The sequence below is a fragment of the Amblyomma maculatum genome, chromosome 3 (assembly GCF_055883805.1).
Source record: "Amblyomma maculatum isolate TAMU_Amacu chromosome 3, ASM5588380v1, whole genome shotgun sequence".
In the NCBI taxonomy this organism is placed as follows: Eukaryota; Metazoa; Arthropoda; class Arachnida; order Ixodida; family Ixodidae; genus Amblyomma; species Amblyomma maculatum.
The window spans coordinates 40256528-40277072 of record NC_139346.1 but is presented as its reverse complement, the minus strand read 5'-3'; the positions used below and the strand labels follow the sequence as shown (position 1 = coordinate 40277072).

The 20545-nt window shown below is 44.7% G+C and overlaps 1 protein-coding gene across 1 annotated transcript; it reads left to right on the top strand.

The window, feature by feature from the left end:
- Positions 1 to 1429: 1429 nt before the first annotated feature.
- Positions 1430 to 20126, top strand: LOC146194626 (chymotrypsinogen A-like; the record flags this gene model as incomplete). The annotated part of the gene is made up of 7 exons (XM_084596602.1): positions 1430 to 1499; positions 4669 to 4776; positions 9172 to 9358; positions 13977 to 14112; positions 16658 to 16802; positions 17551 to 17690; positions 18804 to 20126. Coding segments are annotated over 7 exons (993 nt in total), but the record flags the coding sequence as incomplete, so codon positions are not given.
- Between the last annotated feature and the right edge of the window lie 419 nt (positions 20127 to 20545).

Below are 20545 nucleotides of genomic sequence, written 5' to 3'. Positions count from 1 at the left end.
CAGTTCGGTAAGAATGACCAGGTTAGATTATGTTGTGTGAATACATTACGGAGTGCATCAAGCTTTGGCAAAAGGCTTCGAATATTAGTATATAAAAAAGAGATGTATGAAAGGTTAGGACGCGAATGATTTCCTTTTACGAGTTTAAAGGGTGGGGGATAACCTGCTGAATGTTGTGGTCAAATATGTAGGTTTTGTTTAAGATGATTAGTTTGTTGTGTCTAAGTTTATATTTTCCTTTCTGTGCTTTACCGAATTCCAGGAGGTGTTTTCTAGCGGTAAGCGTGTGCGGACAGTAATCTTCAGAAATGCTGTAACCTGTATCTTTTAGTTTTTTGGCACATGAAATTAGCTTTTCTTTTACCTTAAAGTGGACAAACTTAAGAATGATTGGTCGGTCACGGTCCGCCCTGAACTTTCCCAGCCTGTGAGCTCTTTCAATATCAAGAGGAACGAGGGTAGTATCTAATAGCGTACTACAATGCTGGATTACGAGGTCTTCCGATTGCGCCCATGTTTCGCGTTCGACATCTTTATGGCCGAAAAACAAAAGGTTTGATCTGCGTGATCTGTCGTCCGAATCATCCAGTCTGTTTTCAATGCTGGCAATTTGCACAGAATTTTGTTCGGAGAGTTCTTGTATGCGGTTCATCTGTTCTTTAACAGCTATCATTGATGAACAGTCAGCTTCAATTTTGGCCAGTCTGTTTTTGATTTCCTGAAATGTTTCGCCATTCTGGGAAAGTTTAAAGCGAACAGATTTCATTTCTGTAAGAAGTGAAGCTTGTCCGAAACGAATTTTGTTTAGTGCTTCAAGTATTTCGGTGGAAGATTGGGTATCACCGGAACGAGTGTTGGGACCAGGGTTTAGCTCAACGTCGCCAGCGAGGATTAGTAACTGCTTGATAACATAGTAGCAATCAAAGGCAATCTGGATGCAGCACAGTGGGCTCGGCAGCACCAGTAAGCCAGCACCAGTAAGCCAGCACCAGTAAGCCAGCACCAGTAAGCCAGCACCAGTAAGCCAGCACCAGTAAGCCAGCACCAGTAAGCCAGCACCAGTAAGCCAGCATAGCGCGTGCGTCGCGCGAATAAAGTATATTTTGCATTTGTCTGCAAGACGAACAAGCGTCGCAGGTGAGTTGCAGTGGCCATAGCTGTGGTGCTGTCGAGCCCAATGAAGGTGGTGTTGTATGGCGTCTTGTTTATAAAGCGGTCAGGTGGCAAGGAGGTTTATTGTTGGCGATTGACTATCGTCGATGAGAATGCATGTAGCGGTAATCGCGGGGCATAATCCTGCGGCGGCGCTGGCAGGCAGTGGGCAGCGGTGCTGTTGACGTGCGCGTGGTTGGTGGGATGCTGTGCGGCAGAACGGGCTCAGGGTCGCGATGTGCTGGCGGCCAGGCTGGCATCCGTGTGACCACCCGGGCATCACTCGTGGACCAGCTGCCACATCGCAGGAGGCAGACGGAAACCTGCAAGACGAACAAGCGTCGCAAGTGAGTTGCAGTGGCCATAGCTGTGGTGCTGTCGAGCCCAAGGAGCACCCTGTTGTATTTGTAAGCAGGAAGCTCACCCTACGTGAGCAGGCCGATAGTGCATCGGAAAAGGAATGCGTCTGTCTGGTATGGGCGATTCAGAAGCTGCAGTGTTATTTGGCAGGGTCTCCGTTTCTTGTAGAGACTGAGCATTGTCCTTTGACTTGGCTTCGTAATATGTCGGCCAAAAATGGCAGGCTGCTTCGTTGGAGTCTAGCCTTGCAGGAGCATGCATTTGACGTGCGTTATAAAAAGGGGCACGATAATGCTAACGCTGATGGCCTCAGCCGAAATTTCCCTGGGTAATGCTCTCTGGTTGGGCTCCCAGACGTTAACTGGCTACGCATATCATATATATTTCTTTTTTGCTTGTGAAGTTGGGTTTTTTTTTGTTGCTGATACTGTTCTTACTATCGTTTACCTACCGCTCCACCTTGGGATATGTTCTCACAGTAAATGGCCTTCTATATCATCTTTCATGTTATGGCATGGACCAAAATTTTAGCTAGCATATTTGTTAAAAAAAAAATCTTGTTTTTTTTCTTGTTTCTCGAACATGGTCTTTTTTGGAAGAGAACTGAAAATTCTCTGGACGAATTTTATTTTGTTTTCTTTGGTTTGAAATGGCAACTATTGTTATGAAGGTAGCCTGGCACTTCTCAGAGTTTGTTTTGCGCTCGCTGCTTGCTGTGTTTTGGGCTTTGAGTGGCTAAGTCTGCTCGCGCTGTTCAACAAGGAAGCAGGAACAAGATGACCAGGTTTGACGTCGCCAGACCGACCAGGCTGAACCGACTCCAGGTCTCTAAGGGGTGCAGCGGTCGCTGCTAACACTACGAGACCTCTTCGGGCGGCGGACGGGCTGTTGTGACCGGAGTTCCTGCCGAGTTATGCGCAGACTCTAGCAGCTGACAATGGAGGCCTACTTTTTGTGACCGGAGTTCCGGCCGACTCCAGTAGCTGACAATGGAGGCGAAGCGACGGCGACAACAGAGCACCTATTGTTGTGCTTAATGGGCACGAGACTCGTCGCCGAGCAGCATTGACCCCGCTCGCCGACTTCTCGAGGCAATCAGGTGACCCCGTTAGAATTTCGCGGGGTGAATGACCACTGTCAAAAGGCGACTTCTCGGATCATTTTGCACTGATACCGAAACTCCATCGCCCGCACAAAATTGTCATCGACATCATAAGATTTGCCCTCGCCACCGGAAGATGTGCAAAGAGGTTCACCCTCGGTAGTGGGCGGTACCTCGAGTGATCCCTTGCCCCCCCTAATTGGATAGGAGCGACGAACTTCGTTTCCCCAGCTAGGGAACTGGGGATAGCAAACCATATTTAACTGTCGGATTTTGTTTGGACAGAGAGCTTCGTTTTTCTCTAATGACCTGTACCTTCTTCAGTATGTAGAAAGTGTATATAAACGTTACTTTTTGCCTCTCCTCCCTAGCTGTCTTCCGCCTCGATGCCACGTCGCCTCCTGAGCCCGCTGGTGTGAAGCTCGCCTCCTGAACACGACACACTTCAGCACTCTCTCACTCACACCCACACTGCTGACACGTTCAATGTTCTGTCATTTCGATGAGATAAAAACAGTGGGTAGTAAAGGTCACTCCCATCAACAGACGGCACAACAGCGTAGCTTCCCAGAAGAGCATGCACAACGGTATTTTAAATTCAGGAAAGGGTCAAAGGGGTGAGAGCAGGATATCCTGCCTCCAGGGCTGTTTAGCTTCATTTTTTGCGAGTAGTCGAGACTGCCTTCCTACGCCATCTCTTGTCAGTGGTATCTGGACAATGTTGCTTGTATTGTTAGCCGATCGAGCAGCATCGTCACCTACATCGTCGCCAAAAGTGCAACTATACTCTGGTAGCCACAGGAATATGTCGTGGCCTTCTTTTACTGCCTAGTGGTGCAGATGCCATGCCTGTGCTTCAAGGTCTCATAGTTGCCATTGCACAAAGCCGATTACGGTAGATTAAGAGTCATAAAACACAGCACATTGTCGAGGTGTTTGTGCAGAGGTATAATTTATAGCCGTACGAAGTGGTTAAGATGGGTCGCGAGCACGCACGCAAAGACTGAGGTCTGGAACGGTGTCCAGAAAGAGTGCCTTGAATGCGTGCGTTTAGCTCAAGACGGCTACCCGCCAACGTCCTCGCTCATGAGCTCCCGATTTCTTGCCGGTCGTCTTCTTCCTCCTCGCTCGCTCTGTAAAAGCGGCGTTAAGGATTTAGTGCGGCCAGTTCTTGTGCAGTAGGGGCAGTTCGATGCGAAATAAGTTGGTTAATTTTGGCCTGTGTCGCAGGAACGACTACTACACAAACAGGAATGTGTCAAATACGCGAAAAAAATTCGCCATTATATACACTAACCTAAAAGAGCACAAAACTTGCATCTGATTCTAGACAGCACTTGCGTCTTTAAAATATGTAGTACACAAAAATGCATTAGCCCGCTAAATTCAATCTCTCCATATCCTGATCAAATGGAACACGTTTGTCGAGATGGGGGGCACAGGTAGAAAGCCAGAACAGACTCTTGTAGAGTCCCGTCGAGGCTGGTAAGAAAGAGAAAGAGCACGACTGTGAAAAACGAAATGTGCCGTTAACGTCGCTAGTAATTGCGCTGCCACCCTCCTCCTCCATCCCCTCATCTGCCCTTCTTCTCTCTGGGCCGATAGGAGCACTAACGAGCCTCCGTGGCGGCGGCTTCAAAATACGGGAAGGCGCCCTCCATCCCAGCGATTTAACTTATCTCGTACAGGCGCGTCGTCTCCGTACGAGCGTATCGCGGGCGACCTTACCAGGGGAAACGACATAAGGCGGCCGCCCGGTGAGATCACAGGCCGCAGCAGCTTGCACCGCTCGCAGCGACAAGAGCGGGCACACGTATTACAGGCAACGTTTTCATGGTTTCGTTTTAGCCTGTGTCTCCTAAGTTGCCCTGTTAGTGTTTGCGTCAAAAGCGCGCGCTCTGCTCCTGCATCTGTTGTGGCGCACGACTACGGAATTTGCAGTGCCCAGCGCAACACCAGCTCACTGCACTGTGCACTTTTTTTTTTAAAACTGGTGATTTTCTTTCGTAGTTAAAATAATATGAACCGCCTAACACAGCGAGCTTCCTGCGCAGTTTTCTGGTCAATTCCAGTACTATTTCTCCTTGTGGCCGACCGGTACGCTCCAGTTTTGGCTGCTTCTGCGCCTCTAGCATCGGCGTCTTCTAGGAGAGCTGAAAATGGTAAGTGCTCGAGGCGGGAAATCCCCGTGCCGCCATCCGCGAGGCGTGTATATCTGACGAGATGACGGAATTGGATACCGAGTAGTGCACTTTCAACTCCAATAACGTGTTTCGCTTGTCCGTCGTGCAACAGTCAAACGTATAGCTTGTTTAGCAGAGCCTATACTGCTTTCTTTGTTTTCTTTTAGGTTCTCCTTTTAAAACCTTTAGGCCTTCATAACCGGATTTTTTTCGCGTATAAAAGAGGAAATTGTGGTCTAGGTGCCGTCGAGGGAAACTACCTTGAAATGAAAATAGAACTGCTCAAGCACAACAAGACATTTATGCCCGCTAAACTACCGTAGTATAAATAATATTTGGAGGTGCTGGTCGTTTCCTAAGGCACAGTATATTTGTCACCGATAAAGTCAAAAATAAGCTAAATTGTCGATCTGAGTACAGCATAAAATTTCCGTTCACGTTAAGACTTTCCTGAGAAATCGCGCTCTGAGAAAGAATACGCGCTCAATATTGTATATCCAAACAGCTTACTATTGATTAAATATAGAACAATAAATTTAACTGCTACGCTTTCAACAGAGCGTGATTAGTAGACTTGGTTCAGGACATTGTCGTTTCCTCAACCGCATGAGAAGGATCATCTTTAGCATTTATCCTGCTGGACGCGTATTGTCAGAAGCAAAGACAGCGCATTAAACTTTCTTCATCTATATGCCGGTTCTTACAATTGTTTCTCCTTTTCTAATGCCCTTCATATTACGGCGCGACACTGAAATGACATAGATTTTCATTTGTCGTGGTCAATTCCTAGGACGAGGCGATATGAACTTACACTGTGCATTGCACTCACAGAAAAAATTGTTTCAGCGACGTCATGCATTCGTAAGTGTTGCTTCGAGATCAGTGACCGACCCCGGGGTTAGTGTTCCGCGAACTTGAACAATCTGGTATAGCGGGTTTCATATGACGACACGCGCGCAGGCTTCAGGTTCTCCGCCGATAATGCTTTTGACTCTCCGTGTACCAGTATCTCTTCTCGTGTGCAAGATGCTTTGATGTCGTTTACTCGGACATTTTTGCTTATGGCGTGAGAAGCTTTCTTGGTGGTTTTCAACATAACCAAGTGACATTTACCCTGAAATACTACAGGCACAGAAATTGAGCGATAACCTTCACGGGAATGTATATGCCTAGTCGGGACATTGTGGCAGGATTATGACGCAACCTGATGCTTCGTCTCTGTGAACCTCGCGTGAGGTAAAATAATAAGCGGTTATTATACGCCAATATCAAAATGGTCGGCAAGCAAAAATTTCACTCGTCGGCCCCAATTTGTGCAATCAATATCGGTTGCACAACCTATCATTGCGCCCCTTTCTTTTCTCCTTAAGAAACGTCTATACATATTTGTGAAGTCTACGGGAGGGGGTTTTAACGCAGACTGCCGTATTTATCTACTGTGCCTCTCCCTTTACAATCTCCCCTTTTCTTCGGCCGTAAGCAGCAGTAATACCAAGCGCTACTAAACAACTTATCAGTAAAAGCCTCTAAAAGGAGCTCAGATGCCGCAGTATTCAGTGCAAATCTGAATGCGTTGCTGACGTAGAGTGGTCGTAGAGTTACAGAGTGCAAATTAAAAAAACACAATTGTGTTGAGCAATTAACGAGTGCTGCTTAGGCAAACAGATTATGCGAGCAGGTGCACACGGCATAAAATGATAGTTACCGATATCAGACCATGAATGAATAAAATGATGTGATAATATTAGCCAGTGTAGCTAGTGCACGTACTTTCATTACAAACCTCTGAGGCGATCGTGTTACTCCACTGCTAATTTTTACGTATCTTCCATCGCACGCCCATGTTCGCAAACATTCCCCACACAGGTCTGACTCCGTACGCATAATTCTGCATTCATGATGACTGCCAGCGACACAAAACTCCTCACTTTTATTATGAAGCTGTCCGTTGAGCGTTTCTTCGATTCAGTGCGCCGAATGTGAAAAGAGCGACGCTTCAGTCTTTATGCTTGGTTACGCGCCATTCTAGAGGGAACACCGTGCAAACAATTCGATCATGTCAGGAGCACTTTTGCGCCAGTTTTCACCAGCTTCAATCCATATTAATTAAACGAATTGAGTGGAATGGCGGGAAGTGATTAGTTCATAACACGTCCATGCCCACAGAGAAAGGGAGACAGAAAATAGAGTAGAAAAGCAGGGAGATTAACCAGGCGATGCCCAGTAGTCTACAATACACGTGGGCAGGGGGACAACGAGAGAACAAGGAAGGAATTCAACCGCCTCTACAGGAAGAGCACCTGGGCAGGAGAGAAGGTTATGCAGAAGGTACAGGCTTTTGATACCAAGACGGATATAAACTAGAACGCGAGGAGAGAGCTCAGAACAAAAAAGAATAAACTGCTGGATGTTGAGCTAAAAAGTTCTATACACAACAAATAAAGTGTGCGTTCTGTGCATACTAGAACGCGAGGAGAGAGCTCAGAACAAAAAAGAATAAACTGCTGGATGTTGAGCTAAAAAGTTCTATACACAACAAATAAAATGTGCGTTCTGTGCAGACAGCATGACAGCTAGCTATCACTGAGAAATATGACATCATGGTTCATTATGCGTTCTCCTATTACATATAACAACCTGCTTATGTAGTTGGCTGTCTATTTGACACTTTTTTCATTGGCTGTGCACTGTTTTATTTTGTGCGTGTTAAATAGCGTTTTCTAACTGTGCCTATTATTTAGTTTCTTTTTTCACACTCAGGTGTTTGTTGCTATAAGTGCGTTTTTTATTGTTTTTATTGTTTTGTGTAAACTATTGTAATTTGGTCATCAATGTTGAGTTATCTAATGTGACCTGCGTGAAGTCTTTACTGTTCTAGCAAATATCACCGCATATTTATTTTATTTGTATCACTGTATTCCACTCTCCTCTTCAATACATCGGCGATTGATGGTATGTAAAATAAATAAATAATTCTCCTTTATCAGTGACAAAAATGACACCTTGGTTAACCATTAGGGCCGCTCTATAAAGAGGCAAGGTATCAGCACCTTCCTGATAGACCGTGCGACATTTCAGCTAGCTGAAAGGCAATAAGCCGTTTGGAACGACAATGTCTGCACTTGCAGAAATACACAAAATGAGGAAATGCGCTATTCCACTAGCCATGAGAAAATAACAGGTGAAGGGCCAACGGTCAGTTGGGCTTATAATAAGGCATTCAAGCTCGGCTTGGCTTAATTACTAGTGCGCTGCGCTCAAAATCTAAAGGAACGCGCAACAAAATCTAGCATGAAACTACATCTTTTTTTTTTTGTATTGAACACTTTTGCCTTTTTACAGCCATCACCGTGCGTTAACACGTGACTTGGAATCATGAGGTCATGGCGACTAGGATGTCTGAATATGCGCACCCCCAGCCATCCATATCGCTCTATGACCCATGTAACACATATTACCGTAGGCTCATGTAATCCACATCGACCCTATTACCCATACGACCCATATAACCTGCCGCAGTGACTCACTGGTTAGAGCGCTTTAATGGTAGTGCCAAGGACAACGCTTCCAACACGGTCGCGGCGGCTGCTTTCGATGGAGGAAAAAAGTAAGGCGCCCGTGTACACTGTATTATCACTGCAATTTACAGTTCACAGGTGATCAAATTTTCTGAGCCTTCAAATACGGTGTCCTTAATAACTTGAGTTGATTTTGTTCGATTAACTCTATAAAGCCAACCAAATACGGCATATATGACCTGCACTAAGTAACACCGTATGTTTCGACAGTCTATATGAAGATTTTTATTATGTGATGCAAACGGCTTTCTGCAGTTTTACAGTCTTTCAATTAGTAAAATTGTCAGGTAATTTACAGTTCTTTTTTGGTCCCTTGAGGGCTGAGTTAACGCGGTTAAGGCTATATTATAGAATATCTATGAGTCAAAGGACATGGCACATTGAACCGTGGTTCATTCCACGATTGGTATAACGCGATGCCGTTGATTTCAGCGCCGCAAGTTCCAACCCAACCAAGTAAGATGGAGTTGAAACACAAAACCAACCGTGTTCTGTGCGACGTCAGCTGGCATTAAAAACATCCAAGTGGGCTGATGCAATCCTAATGCGCACAGTTTGACATCCATCATAGCATTTTTTTGCTTAGATCGTTTAAAGCAATAGTTTGTAATTTATTTCTAGAGCTGAAAGGAATTGCTGATCAAAACACAGCTTTCTCAAGCATACGAAAACATGGACCAGTATTCACTCCTTACGAGGAATGTTGCATCGTGTGTGTGCAGTTATCTTCTGCTGCAGTTGATCGCCTGTCGTATGATTGTAACAAGCTTGCGGAAATGTTGGTGCTACATCGCAGTGGGCCCTTGCGGCAGGCCATCCGTGGAGCCCCAGCTGGAGGCAGAGGATCGCATCATAGGCGGCCAACCGGCAGTTCCTGGTTCGTGGCCGTGGCACGCAGCCCTCCATAAGCACGGCGCAGGTCACGCCTGCGGCGGGGCGCTAATCACCGATCGCCATATCATCACGGCCGCGCACTGCGTTTGGTGCGGCCTTGCCCATCGTTTATAGTGGTATCAGTAGCGGTGTACATCTGTTAAGAGGTGGAAAAAGAATGGTGGGCCATACAGGCTTCGCTTTTAATGGTTTTTAGCGATAACGCCAATGGCTTCCAGTTTCCATTGTGCATAATCTACGCATGCTCAGTCATAGACACACACACACACACGCACGCGCACACACACACACACACACACGCGCGCGTACACGCGCACACGCACACGCACACACACACACACACACACACACACACACACACACACACACACACACACACACACACACACAGTCACAGAAAAGCTACCAGATTATGTGGAAGGCCAGACGACAAAGATATAATGACCCGTTTTAACCGAACCGTATGAGCCTGCTTGCTTGGGCTAGGAGTAGATTGCTTACATCGTGGCTCGAGTCCAGTAATGTTGGATTCCATTTCCGACTTCCATCTCAAATGAGCGAGCGACCTCAACTGGCAGCTCTTTCCAACATGCCAATGTCGTCATACTGTCTCGTGACATCACACACACAACCTGCCCACCAAGGGCTGCTCAACTATGCCACCTGCCCACTACCACCTGCGATACCAATGTTAGTGATTTTACACAACAACGTATGCAGCTCGTCCGGCCTGAAATGCGTCGCCGTATTCGGAAAGAACATTACCTCATTACAAGCTAAGCACATGGCAAAAATAGGCATATGTCTTGATATGAAAATTGGGAAGAAACCATCCTTTGTGCAGAGTTCACGGTGGTGACATACATTTCGATTTTTATTTACCATTTAGTATACACTTAGTAGTCAGGCTAGAGCCTTGATTCTGTCAGGGGTCCGAACCGACGACATTACAGTCTCGTGTTGTATACCGTTAATTGCAAGTGTAGGTGACCACCTACGAGTGAAATGGATACTGCGTCATTCCGTCCCTCGGAAACGAAACCAAGTAAAAAAACTTTAAGGTAGCGAAGCTCTGAGGCAGGCTCTTAATTCCAAATCACCAAAAAATACCTGGCCAATCATGCTAAAGAATCTTTTCGCATGTAATATTCTTAAAACTAGTCTATGTTTACGCGAAAGCGCATAGAGCCACTTCCAACGAAAGGGCGCCGTTGGTGTGACTTTCACAAACGTGTTATACAGCCCATGCTTTAGGTGGGAGCGCTCAGTTAACAACCTCCACCTCCCGCCCAAGGAGTACGACAAATCTTTTCATTTGCATACTTAATTCTTGTTATAATTCCGGCAATGTTAAAAGATCGCCCAATCAATGCTGTATGCTTTGTTTTTCCTTTGATGAAAACGGAAAAACCTCCGATAGATAGATAGAGAGGAGAAGGGAAGGCAGAGGCGTCTACCAGAAAGGCTTCCGGTTGGCTATACCCTCTAAACTCTCTGATGAAGCTGTTATTAATAGGGGTTATGAGCCGAATGTAGCTGAGGAAAACCAATGGCAGACCTAATGTTCATTTTAAGTTTATTGTGCAACGGCTGTAATGACTTCCGTCTCCGGCTTTTTTTGTATCTTGATTTCCATACATGCAATTAGGAACTCACCTATGTAACATTCATTTATTTGTGTGATTATTTTCTCATGGACACCTGGTACCATAAAGTCGTCGACTAATAAGTTTACTCCTTCAGTCATGTCCGACTCTTCGTGACCCTATGGACCATGTCACGCCACGCTTTCCGATCTCTCACTATCTTCCTAACATCACATAACTTGATCTGCAATGCATCGAGGATGCCATCTAACCATCGCGTTAGCTGCCTACCCCTTATCCGGCGACCCTCAACCTTTCCCAACATCAAATCTTTCTCCAGCGACTCCTCTCTTTTCATCAGACGACCAAAGTAGCTGAGCTTTAACTTTAAAAGTTGACCCTCCAATGAGCAGCCAGGGTTTATGGTCAACAATATCGACTGATTTGATCTTCTGGCAGTACAAGGAACTCTCAAGAGTCTTCGCCAGCACCACAATTCAAACGCATCAATTCTTCGGCGGTCAGCCTTTTTCACAGTCCAACTCTCGCATCCATACATCACAACTGGAAAGACCATAGCACGAGTTATACGGATCTTGGTTGGCAGACTAGTGTCTCTGCTCTTTACTAGGCGGTCAAGGCTAACCATTGCTCTCTTTCCCAGAAGCAGGCGTCTCCTAATTTCATGGCTGCAGTCTCCTTCCGACGTAATCTTCGAGCCCAAGCACAGAAAATCTGTCACAGCTTCCACTTCTTGTCCATTGATGCTCCAGGACTTGATAGGGCAAGATGCCATGATCTTTGTCTTTTGAATGTTCAGTTGAAGCCCAAACTTCTCACTCTCTTCTTGTACGCGGATCAGAAGTGTCTTGAGTTCAACTTCCCTTTCTGCCATTAAAGTGGTATCATCCGCATATCTAAGGTTGTTGATACGTTTTCCAGCAATCTTCACTCCAGCTGAAGACTCGTCCAGACCGGCCTTCCTCATGATGCACTCTGCATATAGGTTAAATAGGCAGGGCGACAGTATGCAGCCTTGCCTCACTCCTTTCTCGATCGGAAACCAATCAGTAAGACCATGCCCAGTTCTGACTGTGGCCTCTTGCCCTTCATACAGGTTCCTGAGGAGACAGATGAGGTGAATTGGAACTCCCATCGCTTGGAGAGCTTGCCACAATCTGCTGTGATCTACGCAGTCAAACGCTTTCGCATAATCAATAAAGCAGAAGTAGATGGGTTTCTGGAACTCTCTTGCTTTTTCCATGATCCAGCGAAGGTTAGCAATTTGGTCTCTAGTTCCTCTGCCCTTGCGAAACGCAGCTTGCACGTCCGGAAGCTCCCGATCCACATACTGCTGCAGCCTATCTTGGAGGATTTTCAACATCACCTTGCTAGCATGCGAAATAAGCGCGATCGTGCGGTAGTTGGAACAATCTTTGGCACTGCCTTTCTTTGGAATGGGGATATAAACTGGCCTCCTCCAATCCTGTGGCCACTGCAGGGTTGTCCAAATCTTCTGACATAATGTATGCAGAATGTCAACAGCGTCATGGTTGCGGTTTTGAAGCAACTCAGCTGGAATGCCATCAATTCCGCTAGTTTTGTTCTTAGCAAGGCTGGCTAAGGCCCATTCAACTTCACTCTTCAGTATGCCCGGCTCGAGATCAGTAATCACAACCATCTTATGTTGGGTTTGCACATTCGGGTCCTTCTTGTACAGTTCTTCTGTGTATTCCTGCCACCTCTTCTTTATCTCTGAGGCTTCAGTGAGGTCCTTGCCTTGTTTGTCCTTTATCACGCCCAGCTTAGCACAGAAGCTTCCTTTGATATCTTTGATTGTCTTATACAGAGATCTTGTGTTCTTAATTGGCTGTTGTCCTCAACTGCTTGGCACTTTATGTTCAGGAAGGCATTCTTATCTCTCCTTGCTATTTTCTGAAAATCCGCATTGAGAACCTTGTATCTTTCTCTTTCCCCCATAACTTTTGCCATCCTCCTTTCCTCAGCTATTTGCAAAGCCTCTTCAGATAACCAGTTTGCTTTCTTGCATTTCTTTTGCTTTGGAACTACCTTAGTAGCAACTTCTTGTATTATATCACGAACATCAGTCCACATCTCTTCGGGCTCTCTGTCTTCCAGATCTAATTCTTGAAATCGATTCCTCACTTCCACAGCATATTCTAATGGAATTTGATCCACATCATACCTGAAAGTCCTTCTAGTTTTCTGCGTTTTCCTCAATCGAAGCTTAATTTTGGCAACAAGAAGCTGATGATCGGTGCCACAATCGGCCCCAGGCCTTGTTTTTACTGCTTGTATAGCGCTTCTCCATCTCTGCCGGCAAAGAATATAATCGATCTGATTCCTGTACAGACCGTCGACTAATACATTATGCGAAAAGACCAGCCGATATAAATGTAAAGCCCCGGTTTAATAACAAAGCACAACGCACCTGCGTGGCCTAGGAGAAGCGGGCCTGATGCGGGAAACGAGATTCTGAGATGGTGGAAGTTTAATCTTTCTTGTCGAAGGAACAGCGCCAGATGGAGGTAGCTTCCAAGTCCGTCTTGTCACATGGTTACGTGACATTATACAACCAGCCTTCCTTCCGAGCAGCTCAAGGCCATTCCACCTTTCCTCTCGGGGGCATGCTCGTCAACTTTCGCGGAAACCAAGTTTTCAAGAAGACGGACTTTTAAAACTCTCGTATAAAAAAAAACACAAACACACTCGCCATTAGCAAATCATCGCAACAATGTCTAAAATTTTCGACAATGACTCTTGAGCGCATTTAGAGAACGGAATATTTCGGTATTTAATACACTTCGTAGCATTTCCTTGTTTCGACGTTGCATAGCCGCCCGCAAATATATTCAAGCCCTACTTGCTATTCTTGATAAGTGGAATTTGCTCGGTTTCCGATTATTAGCCTGCTATGGGCAGCCGGTTAACTTTATAACTTATGAAGACCAGAAGACTGATTTATTGGTAGTTTTACTTGCCAAATAAATACGGATAAACGTCTGCCTGCTGAAGCGTGCGCGGTTGTTTCATAGGAAACTAATTTAACAATCAGGTGCTGGAACAGTGGTTAACAAATGTATCTCATCATGACTTGCAGGACAGATCAACCAGGCCAGCAGTACATCAAAGTTCACCTCGGCGGCCACAGCCGAGATATGCGGCAAGGAAGTGAGATTTGGGAAGAAGTGGAGGAGATATGCGCTCACTCAAGCTTCAAGTTTCACAGAAAGTCGGTATGTTTATCAGAGAGCCCCTTGATGTGGAAATCGCTATTGCTGCATTTTTCTGGCCCACCGCAGATCATCCCGTGCTTTACACTCTCCCTTCCCCCCCTCCCCTCCTCTGGCCCAGTAGCGTGCGTGGTTTCTTCGTTGAAAACGATTGTATGAATAGTCTTAATTTGTATTTTATGCACTACCTCTATCATTCTCTTCTCATATCGGAATGAATCGGCGACGGCACGGCGCTTCAGGTCAATGAAATATGAAGGCGCTCAGGACACAATTGCATCTGGATAACGCGTAAACAACTGCTTGTAAAAAAATACATATCTTAAGCAAGCAAAGTTTATTCTGAAATTTCTAACGCTTGAGACGCCGTGCTGTACGAAGTTTCTGTTTGCCCTAATCAGCCTTAAGTACTACATTGTATGGTTAGTGATTTGTTTCCTAGTGAAAACAGCGCGGAAAAACGACACGAAAGAAGGAAACCACAACACAAGCGCTGACTCGCAACTGAATTTTTATTCGAAGAAAACGTTCTTTAAATGCTTTCCCAACCAGAGACATCAAAAGCAAAGGAAGACAAGAAAAACTACTAATTAAACAGGGTGGTGGCAAGACACACACATCATTGCCATGGCGCATACACGTGAGAGAGGTAGATGTCGTTTCGAGATAAATAAGAGAACTATATCATTTAGAGCAACAGAAGGATCGCTGATACACCTGTCACTGTTATCGTGAATATGAAATGCCTCTATAATTTCATATGCTATTACAGATGCATTTCATATTCACCATAACAGTGGCAGGTGAATCAGCGATCTTTCTATCGCTTTCAACGATAAAGAGTACTCTTATTTATCCCGAAAGGACATCTACCTCTCTCACGTATATGCGCCATGGCACTGATGTGTGTGTCTTGTCACCGCTACGTTTTATTAGTAGTTTTTGCTGTCTTTCTTTGCTTTTGATGTTTTCCTGGTTGGAAAAGCATTTAAAGAACGTTTTCTAGGAATAAAATATCAGTTGCGAGTCAGCGCTTGTGTTGTGATTTCCTTCGTTCATCACATTTTGCCGCTCTGTTTTCGCTATGAATCAATGGCAACCTGCCGAAATCGCAACCTTAATTGATCTGTTCCCAGAGGACAGAAAGCAAAATTGCCAGTCTTCCTGGGGACCAAAGTGAAAATTATAATTAGTTGTCTGCACGGTCACCATGTGTAGCTTCAGGGTATCACAAAAACATGTTCTTTTTAGCTGTGCAGATTCAAAGCTGCTTCAGTGATGCAATAATGATCACTTATTCAATAAACGCAGTTTGTAAAGGCGCTGATAGTGGTGTGCAGTGCTAGATGAGTGTAGTTAAAAAAAAATCTGCGGGCGTGGAAAATCATCTCACTAATTTAAAATGTCCCTTTCATACGTTTCAGCATTTTGGCAGTCACCTGACTTAACTTTGGACATGCATCAGCATTTCCCCACTACCCCAGACTTCTTTCACGAAAATGGGGAAACAAATGTTCAAAATCAATTAATAATGTGATGCTAGGTCACCATGCAAAGTAGGAATATTTCATCTCATCTGTATACTGTACCATAATAAATAACCCAGCATAATTCATCTGCCCATGCACGGAAGGCAGGCTTTTGTATAATTCCAAGGGGGTCCCAATTTAGCAGCACTAATTTGTAATATTTGAGAAGGTCAACGCGCTAACTATTTAGTAGGTGTATAAATCCAACCATTGCTTGAAGCCGAAATCCTTAGATGAATATTCAAGAAGGACTCTGGCGTATACTCTCCTTGCGAACAGCTATGTCAGTATTCCGGAGGTTTAGCTTGATTGAAACTGTTAAACGAGGCAAGCAGTCGAAGTCAGTGCATGTCGAAATATTGTGCCACTATCAGCTGTATCAACTACGATAAACTTAATTCGGTATATAAATCGACTCGTTTACTTGCCAAGATAAGGGCCGGTGACGAAATAATTTCAGGTCGCACTGCGCCTAAGGATTATTTAGTTCATAAGTGCTGCGACATGTAAGGACTTATCTTCTAAACCATTCATAATTTGTTACCTGCACCGGTTTAAACCAATGTGACTTAATGAACATCAAAGACTCAAGCAGGTATGTATGTAGATACCTATTAGTTCCGATCTTCTCACCCTTGTGTGAAAGACCGTGTGTGTTCCTTCCTACTCTCAGGTAACAGGGTACCACTATTGTAACTGCCAGCGATGTTCTATGGGGGTCGAACTAAGAAGCAGTGAGGACAGAAGGCTGATGTCTTGCTGTACATAGAGCAATTTTTTACACCTTTCAAAGCACCTGTAGTTCAAAATGGTGAAACAATTTTATTCAGAACGATGACGAACTCTACACGTCAAGTAAGTACTGTGATGCTAAACAAACTATTCGTTGTGTCTGATTCACTGTGACAGCTTCCATACTGAACAAATCTAGGCACATCTTTTATAAAATTTAGAAAATTGTACCGTGGTAGGAGGGTTCCTTTTTTCGTGTTTCAAGGCGCACGCTTTCCTTTCGATAGAGCTTCAAAGGAGACATCGCCATACTGAAACTGAAGAACAAGATCAACTTCACAAATATGGTTCATCCAGTGTGTCTTCCTGTCAGCTTCGAAGAGCTCGGCGATGGATCACACCTTTACGTCACCGGTTGGGGACGAACCGGCCGTAAGTGGACCAACGAGCTTTTCTTAAGTTCATTCCATTTTAAGGATCAAATGAGAACCCTGCTACGACCACGCAACTCTATTTATCGTGACGTGTTCGCAGTAAGCAACTGTTAATTTGCAACTCAGCAACCACACCCTGCAAACAAAAAGCGAAGCACGCAATGCAAACACGTGAATCATTTCCCAGCAAAAAGCTCCATCTCTAAGGTGGGCCTTTTTGGAGTAAGAAAATTACCGCAAACAAAATATTTTACAAGTCTGTCTCAACTACTCATTCATTGTAACTCACACATCACGCTGACGTTAAGCTTACCGTCCGCCTTGCCACATAACGCCATGCCATTGAACACTACACAAACTGACCTGCTGCGTTTTACTGCAATCGCCTTACAATCAGTTAACAGGAACTAGCTTGTCGCAACCTTAAAAATCGTATAGTTTTCTCGCTGCATAATTTACTAATACGAGATGGAAGAACCGCGATCATAACGTATCAAAGTTCTTCTTTAGACATTCCGTGGCCCATATTTTAGTACAAGCGATGTCGCGATGCTCGATAAGTAGGTCTCGTACGAGGACATGTGGCGATGCTCTTCGCCGTAAATAGATACGAAGAAAGGGGTTAGGACATCCTTGAACTCGTGCTCCAGTGAAAATGAGGACGCTAGAATGAGGTTGTTGCTTGCCTCTTCGCAAACCCGCCTGTTTCGTAGCACACTGTAAAAACACTTGGGACTTATTTTCAGGGGAAGGAAAGAATGAAGCAGCCGAGTTGAAGCAAACCCTGACAAAGGCGATGACAACAGAAGCGTGTCGAGACCATAGTGGTCGTAACCTTCCACCCACCATCTTATGTGGCGGCCATGACTACGGGTCATCGTGCGATGTGAGTAAACGCTTGCTGATATTACTTGAGACAGAGAATTGCACTTTTGGGGGGCAAGTGGTGATGCGTTTGTAAGTGGCCTATTTCTCTGCGGTACAACCTTGTTTCGCCAACTGGTTGACACTGCTGGGTTTCACGTAATACGAAATACTGTCGCTTGGTTTAACATTCAGAAGTGTTATTACTTAGTACGCGTACGTATTATGTGCCGCAATTAACAGCACATATTTTTAGTCACAAGAAGCCATCCAGCATAGTTGAGCAATTTTACCTCAAACATCCCCTTAATATGAACGCCTATTTCAATGAATAAAGGTTTTCTTAAACTATAGTTATCAAAACGGTAACGCACCTGCCGGTTAACGGTAAAGCGAAGTATGCTACTATATGCTAAAAGCGCGAACCGTGCAGGGAACTAATGTGTCACCTAGCGATGCCTGCTTTTTTAAGCTGACGTTCCACGATTGGGTTCTTCGTGTACTGTCTGTTGTCTAGAGGATAAGAAATGTTGCCCCCTGAATTGGGCACTTTTCATGGCGTTAGCAGCATCATGATTGGCTCTGTATGTGGAGCAACAGAGGCAAACATTATCCGCGCCAACAACAACAAAACCGAGCAACATAGATCGCAAAAGTTTTAGACTGTTCTTAAGCTTTAAATAATGTAATATAAGGAACACCTACTCATATTTAAAGCTCTTACCATTGGAAGCTGGGCAAAGGAGCTGTTATACGGCTTTGAAACACGAGTCACAATAATGTCACAAAATTCTGCCTATCACGGTACTTTATTAGTTCATTTATTTTAAATGTTTTCTGGAATGAATATATATCAACTCGTACAGCTTCCCTTGGCTAAAAAACTACCAATCAAAATTTAACATGCACCCTTGGTGGTTAAAGCATTGCATTGTATCGCGTTGGGGATATAGGTGGTCCTATTTTACAAACCAACAATTCTGTGCAGATGTGGCTTACTTTCGTTTGCACTATCCCTCAGCTCTCCGCGGCTGGCAACATATAATGGCCTGTATATTAATGAGAGAGACTGATCGACTCTGGTGCATACAAAATGGATAATGAAATGGCTTTCCGACCACTGTTGCCTTCTTAGGGCGACAGCGGCGGACCAGTGGTACACAGAACCAATGGGACATGGACGCTACACGGGATCGTCGTGGGAGGACCACAAGAGTGCGGGGAAGAAGACGAACCGCTCTACTTCGCCAAGGTGTCCCATTACGTCCGGAACTTCATAGACGTCTACGTGGACGCCCTGACAAGCAGAAAGACTTTACGGAAGATATGCAATTTCTTATAAGAAGTTGCTAATATTACCCCTGTGCACTCTTGGCAAACCGACTTGTCAAAACGACCAGAAAGCTCCCATAACCAGAGCCAGGCGTATCAGAAACGAAGGTCAGGCAGTGAAGTAAAATGGGACTAAGGCGTTAGTACATGTAAATAACAGTACATGAAAAGCCTATGAAGCAAAATGAGCTCATTGTATCATATGTCTACTGCTATACTGCTATATTTCAAAGCTCGCAGAATATTTAACTCTGTCTGCGTGTTTGTTCTGTAGCAGTGCGAAACGCAAAAGAAGTAGCAACAGCAGATAAACCTGAACAAACAGTATTATTTGCACACTTAGTGAATGTCCTGCATTGAAGTTGATGAAGCCTCCTTTTGTTTCTTCGTTCGTCGCGTCCTCGTGCAGCACGAAGCTCCATTAATGCCAAGCTTAGGCAAGGATATGAGACATAGGCTGTATATAGCTTGCTCGTGTACTCATAATATTTTTGCTCACAAATAAACTATTATCAGAGGTACAGTGAAGCGCAAATAGCGCAGCAATCCAGAATCAGCAAAAGTTTATTGCTTTAGGGAAAGGCAAGGCGACATAGACAGCAATCCAGCGGGATGCATCTCAGTCAGAACGATGTACAAAACACAGTACTGCTATAATTATTGACAACTTGAGCTCACAGGAGATATTACTCAAACGTTGACAGACAGATATTGAATGTCTAGTGTCTGTGTATGTTGCCAAGAAATACCTAGACTTGATGGCCTAGGCTTAATATGCTCCTTTTGCTGACTGGTTTTTGCAGCTGTGCTATACGTGTCATTTTTTTATTCTGTCTCACGCCCTCATGAGCACTAATGTTATTTTTCACTTTTCACCAAGACATCGGCAAACAGAACGAAAGGAACGATTCATGAACTGGCCACAGGTGTCAAAAGCAAAAACCTATTTTTGTACTCCTTCCTTGATCAATTTGTAATAGATGGTGAAGCAAGCACACGTATGTTGAATATTCTGGGTGTTAACATAAATGGGAAAAATCTCACTATGTCGTTGTGGAAATCATGTGGAAATCATTATTGTATGAGCAATAAACGCGACCTGTGCTGCGAAACCGACTCTCTACAACTGTCTTTAAGGCTCTTTCATCCCCAGCTCCTCTAACGGTACGCGAGCGATATGAAGCTAGCAACTCAATCATTGCACTTCCGCACAAGATGAGCAGCCGACGATTCACCCGCTTTCCAGGTGGTGTCCGAAGACCCGCCCATACCGCAATCACTCGTAACTGAGAACACTGCAAAAAGAAGTTATAACGCCGTGTACACGTAATTATTTCAAACCCGTGACAAGAAACGCGCTATTTTCAGAGACAATAAGCAAAAAGTTGGAAAAATAACCCGTGCTACGGCTTAATTATTCTGCTGCAGAAACGCCCGCTTGCTGATCCATGTTCTGTTGTCATGAGCAAAGCAAACATATTTAGGAAACTTACCTTTAACCACGCGTGCGCTCTGTGCTGTCGCGCAGGACAGCAGGCTACACAT